The 6,000-nt window shown below is 51.0% G+C and overlaps 1 protein-coding gene across 3 annotated transcripts in view; it reads left to right on the plus strand.

The window, feature by feature from the left end:
• The window catches only part of ST6GALNAC1 (ST6 N-acetylgalactosaminide alpha-2,6-sialyltransferase 1), a 28,895-nt gene extending 22,914 nt beyond the window's left edge, over window positions 1–5,981 (plus strand). For all 3 annotated transcript variants that reach the window (XM_083805019.1, XM_083805020.1, XM_083805018.1), the window contains 7 exons: window positions 813–981; window positions 1,178–1,349; window positions 1,560–1,698; window positions 2,279–2,382; window positions 2,945–3,034; window positions 4,279–4,378; window positions 4,784–5,981. In XM_083805019.1, coding sequence (XP_083661145.1) covers window positions 813–981; window positions 1,178–1,349; window positions 1,560–1,698; window positions 2,279–2,382; window positions 2,945–3,034; window positions 4,279–4,378; window positions 4,784–4,954 — 945 coding nt within the window. In that variant the 3' untranslated portion in view covers window positions 4,955–5,981. The remainder of the gene's footprint in view (window positions 1–812; window positions 982–1,177; window positions 1,350–1,559; window positions 1,699–2,278; window positions 2,383–2,944; window positions 3,035–4,278; window positions 4,379–4,783) is intronic.
• The last annotated feature ends 19 nt before the right edge of the window (window positions 5,982–6,000 follow it).

Genomic DNA, 6,000 nt, shown 5'->3' on the forward strand with positions numbered 1-6,000 from the left:
AGCCCAGCTCAGCTGTGGAGCACACCGCCGGGCTTTGGCAATGTCTGGTCGTTGCTGGGGGTTTGAGGTGGACGCACACTTCCACTAGGCCTTCTTTTATCTTTCGGTAGTAAGTATTTGGTGAAGGTGTCTGAGAAAAAGCCCAAACTGGCTCTGTGGAAAATCCACAGCAGTGGACTTGAGCTCTCCGTCTGCACACGCAGGCTAACATTTGCCAGCTGCACTGAGCCTGCCCTTGTTAAGAGAATAAACTGACTTGGATTCCCTTATCGGCTGTGTGCTGCCCTGTGATTGCTTTATGACATTGAGCACGTTGTTTGCATGCTTTTTCTTATCTGTCGAGGGAGTGATAATGGCGATCTGATCCCCCATGTTTGTCAGCGAGCATGGATTCATGTGTTCATGGATTCATGTGTTGCCTGGGGCCAGGGCCTCGTGAGGTGCACTGCTGGCCGTATCTGGTGTATTCAGGTTAGACCCAGTACAGGTGGCTTTTTGCATCAGGTAGAGAGGTCCAAAGCTGTTAAAAACGTGTGAGCGTTGCAGGCCTGTTGTTCTGTAGGGGAAAGTCCCAGAGACCTGCAGGAATTCTGTCTTATCTGTCGGTGATTTTCCATCAGTTAATTGTTGATCTAATGCTGAAATTGTTAATCATGTTCACAGTGATGGGGACACTGGGGGGGATGGATTATGAACCACTGGAGCTTCTCTGGTTCTTTCCAGTACTCTCACACACAGAGACACATGCGCTGGCACTCAGGTTTATCAGCTCGCTGCTAATCAGCCCTTATTATTTCTTCTTGTTTTTCAAGACCTGCTCCGAATCAGTGAAGGCCAAGGCTGCCAAGTCCGACTGGCTGCGAGATCTTTTCCTGCCTAACATCATGCTCTTCACCGACAAGAGATACTTCAACAACAGCGAGTGGGACCGCCTGGAGCACTTTGCACCTCCCTATGGCTTCATGGAGCTCAATTACTCACGTGAGTCCCTCACGGCACGTCAGGATGGGATCACCAAACTTCCCACAGGAACTGTATGCCAAATAGCTGGTGGCTGGCAGGATCTCCCTGTCAAAGGCATCAGGCTGGGCGGATCTTATCGGGGAAACCGTGGTGGGTTCCCTGGGTCCATCCCCGAGGCTCTTGATGCTAACTCTCCACCATGCTTGCTTCACAGTGGTGAAAGAGGTCATGTCATTGCTGCCCCCACATCCCCACCAGCAGCTGCTCCTGGCCAACAGCAGCAGAAACGTGTCAACGTGCATTAGCTGTGCTGTTGTGGGGAATGGAGGAATACTGAATAACTCCGGAATGGGCCAGGAGATCGACTCCCATGACTACGTGTTCCGGTAAGGCAATCTGATCGCTGCTCCCTTATAAGATACACAGCCTGTTCTGGCTAGCAGGTAATTGCACTGACTCTGAAGTGCCAAAATGATTGGTGGCAGGAAAAGATGAAAAATCAGAAAGGTTTTTCTCTTTTCGTTTATATACATGGATGCTAAGGTTTTCCATGGTCATCTGCTAACTCTGCTCCTCTGTTTGATTTCCTTGGCCAGGGTGAGTGGGGCTGTAATCAAAGGTTACGAAAAAGATGTGGGAACAAAAACCTCCTTTTACGGATTCACAGCCTACTCCCTCGTGTCCTCTCTCCAGATCTTGGGAAACAAAGGGTTCAGCAAGATTCCATGGGGAAAAGTAAGTCCGGTCCATGCTGTTTGCTTGCACAGCTTTGGCAGGATGCTGTTAGTCTGTGGCCTTCAGTTCTGGTCTTTCTATGCATGGCGAGCAAAGGGGCTGAGCTAATCGTTTAGCATTACCCTTAGCAAGGAGTGAGGGAACCTGCATCAGCTTGGCTTGAGAGTAAATCTTCACAGTGGCAAGTTGTTTTAGTCCTACCCCAGCCCTTTAGAATAGATGAGAATTGTTCAGTTGGAAGGGACCTACAAAGATCAAATCCCACTGCCTGACCGCTTCAGGGCTAACAAAAGTTAATGTTATTAAGGGCAATATCCAAATACTTATTGAACATTGACAGGCATAGGTCATCAGCCACCTCGTTAGGGAGCCTGTTCCAGCGTTTGACCTCCCTCACGAACCTTTGGCATGTTGAAGTAGCTGTACCTCAAATGTCCTCTTCATTCTGCTTCTGTGGGATAATTAAAAGGTCACAGATGTGTGCCTGAAAAACTTAGTGAGCCTAGGTGCCTGCTTGCTTTTTGGTGTTAAAGGGTGTCTCTCTCCTGTGCTGTTCATTAATGCTCACTTTTTTTCTTAGCATATCAGATACATTCACTTTCTGGAGGGAGCCAGAGACTATGAGTGGCTGAAGGCTCTTCTGCTGAACAAGGACATCAGGAAAGGATTCCTGAACCACTACGGGTAAATCAAACTGGCCCCACCTCTACACCCTTCAGCGTGGAGCTCTCTGCCGTACCATCTTCCTCTCCACAGTGCTTAGTCCTGCTGAGATGCAGGCCAGGGTCAAGCTGGGTTAAACCCTCCCTCCTCTTTCAGATTTATCTGGAGAAACGTCTTATTTCCTCCCCAGCTATGAGCACGGCGGTAACCAATACATCTCCTTAGAAATAGCTGGGTTTAGAGATGTGTGGCCTGAGCTCAGAGAAAGTTCTGTGGATGCAACGCATGCTGTTGCCTGATTTGGTGTCTGTACATGGTCCCGCTCATGGATGGAGGCCTGATTTCACCAAGTCTTGTCTATATGCATGCATGTTTTAGATATTTGTTTCCTGTTGTTGCTTCTCCTCCTGGATCTCTTCCCCTGCAACACAGGTTGAGGAGGCTTTGCCATCTAAGAAATGTTGCAGAATAACCTAACAGTGTTTGTGATTCTTCTCTCATCACCAAATGCATCAGGGCTGATGCTTTTCAGCCATGATGAAATACTGAAGCTTGTCCTGAATCTCCATATTCCTGTCTCCAGGCAAAGGCCCCGGGATAGATTCGATGAGGATTTCACGTTGGACAAATACTTCATAGTTCACCCAGACTTCCTCAGATACATGAAAAACAGGTGAGCTGAGGACTATGTGCTTCGTGGCCAGCACCAGCTCTCTCTGGGTTCTCTCTTCCCAGCCTACTCTTGTAACTGCAGTTTAGCCACACCAGCAGACTGGGGGGAAGCTTCAGCAGTGTGCCAAGTGCTCTGTGGAATTGCAGGGGCATGGTAGTTGTGGGTAGATCCGCAAACATCTCGTCTACGAGCTGGAGAAGCAAGAGCTGTCAGACTGTTTGGCTTTCTGCATCCAAAAGAGGTCCTGGGCAAGTGTCAATGTTAGCTGTGGGCAGAGCATTGCTGAAGTGCCAGAGTAGTTGATGTAGTTCAGGACCAACCTTTCATGTTCCCCATTGCTCAGCAGCTTGGAGGAAGGCTCTATAACAGTCCTCCTCTCCTGAGATCCTGTCTTAACCCAAGGGGTTGGCTGTGCCCTCAGGCACAATAATAGGCTCTTTTTCAGGATCCCATTCACCTGGCCTGGCTGTGCTTCTTTGTGTCTCCAGTCCTTTTCACAAGTGTGCTGGACACTGTCACTGTAAGATCTGCCAGCTGTGGGCCTCGTGGCCAGGAGGTGTAGGAAGATGAGCTCCCGTTGTGCCGTGCTCTGATTGTGTTTACCCTTCGGTCTCCTTGAGCACTGTGTTATGCCTTCTCGATAGATAGCACACGCAGTGCCAGATGGCTTGCACTCCCCTGCTTGTCCTGCTGTCTCCCCTCTGACTTGGGTCCTTTCCAAGGCTCAGAGGGCTCAAATGCTATTTTTTTTCCGACTCCTACCTTCCTAACAACTGCTGGCACAAAACACAGCATCTCATAGTGGGTTTTGTGACCCTCCTTCTGCACCTTTCCTATATGATGTTTCACTCCTAACTGTGGTTGGGGAGGAGGATATACTGGGAACTCCAAAGCCAATCCTGCACTGAAGGACAAAGGACAGAGCGACTTCAGTGTACTAGAGCCATTAATCCTCCCCCTCGTTATCCCCACTGCCTCATGACCTACCCTTTCCATAAGGTGCAGAGCAGGGCTCGGTGCAGGTTTGCATGTTTCAGCGGAGGGATGGGATCATTCTGGGCTGGCCTTGTGCTTTACAGCACTACCCACACATGAGCACAGTCCTGGCTTATCTGAAACGCTCAGCATGGCCACAGGCTGCTGCAAGGAGGGAAAATGCCACACGAGCCAAGGAGGACAAGCCATTCCCAGCTTGAACCAGCACATCCAGCAACCGCTCCATGCTTTCTTCTCTTCTGCTGCAGGTTTTTAAAATCTAAAAGTCTGCAAAAACATTACTGGCGGCTGTACAGACCCACAACGGGAGCATTCCTGCTGCTGACTGCCCTCCACCTCTGTGACCGGGTAAGGGCATGGTGATTCTTGCACACAGCCCAGTCTGGAAGCAGGAACAGGATGACAGGGCGGAGCGTGGCTGGCCCCAGCCCTGACTGCCATCTGCCTGCAGGGTGTATGGCTTCTGGTCAGCTGGGAGAGAACAAATTAAGGACAAGAGAAGCAACCCTGGTATAGTTCACAGGGCCTGAGGGCTGTCATGCTTCCCAGGGAGTCATTTGAGAGGAGATCAGGCTCTCTGGAGCCTCTTTTCACAGCCTGGTCCATCTTGGATGCCCATGCAGGGCCACTGGGAGGCAGCCCTGGCTTGCAGCCCTGTCCCCAGCTCCCGCCCTGTTTGGGAGCTGTGTAGGATTTCATTTAGCTCCCTCTGTTTTTGGTATCTCTCCCCACTGAGCCCTCCATCTTTCTCAGGTGAGTGCCTATGGCTACATCACGGAAGGTCACGAGAAGTACTCGGATCATTACTACGACAAGGAGTGGAAACGTCTGATCTTCTACATTAATCATGACTTCAACCTGGAGAAGCAGGTCTGGAAAAAGCTTCATGATGAGAATATCATTAAGCTCTACCAGAGATCGTGATTGTGTGGCCAGGGCCATTGCCTGGGAAATCTCAACACCACCTCAAGAAGACCTCTAGATGAGTAAGAAGACTGCCAGAGCCAGGGTTAGCTCTGGACTTCCAGGCACAGTTTCATCCCCACAAAGATATTTCCTTCCTTCGGTACCTTTATTCTCTCACAACACTTCAAAAAAATGTGCAAATTCTACAGACCAGGAGAACAGCAGCAAAAAAATGCCACCAAAGAAGTCCCAACTGACCAGGCTGCCACCGCTGTGGGTGGTTGCAGGTGCTCTGGTGTCAGGAGGGAGGAATCCAGGATGAATCCAAGTAGCATCCAGGCTTTCCCTCTACAGGGAGATGGTCCTCGGGCTGGGGCCAGTTTTGGTCTGGTTGGGTTCTCACTGCTATAGTGGTGCCCCTCTTGGAGCCGGGTGCCTTGTCTAAGGAGGCTCCCTCTGCAGTGGATGGAGGTGGACACACGGAGCTTGTTTCAGGAGGCCGACTTTTGTCCTGGAGGCGCTGCTGTCACTCCACTCACCGTAAAGATAAAGGATGGACTGGACACTTGGCTTCCAGGTGGCTTATTTGAGAGAGGATGAGATTCACTTCTGTGCCCCAGTGTGGCTTCGCTGTGGCACCTCCAAAGGAGCACTGTGACATCTGGGGTCCAGTTGCTGCCCTGGGCCCCTGCTCAGCAGCAGCACAAGGGAAGGCAAACAATCCCCGTAGTGCAGCAGGATGCCAGAAGTCGTGCCTCCTGCTGTGGGGCTCCCCTGGCTGCAGATCCTGTTTAACGGTCCCAGTGTGCCAAGCCAGTGCCTGGCTTTGGCACACGCGGCTCCTAGCTCTGCCAGGAGCACTGTGCCTGCCTCCTGCCAGGGGAGGTAAGAGCTCTGCAGCTCCGGGGATGGATGCTCTGCTGTTGCTGCTGGCTGGAGTGCCTGCCCACGTCGTGCTGGGAGAGGCATTGTCGCAGCCAGCAAGGCTTCAGAGTACTGGCCTTCTGAATGTGGTTTTGTAAGCAAAATAAACAGCACTACTTTGGCCAACCCTACGCCATGTG

This window comes from Anser anser, assembly GCF_964211835.1.
Source record: "Anser anser genome assembly, chromosome: 19".
In the NCBI taxonomy this organism is placed as follows: Eukaryota; Metazoa; Chordata; class Aves; order Anseriformes; family Anatidae; genus Anser; species Anser anser.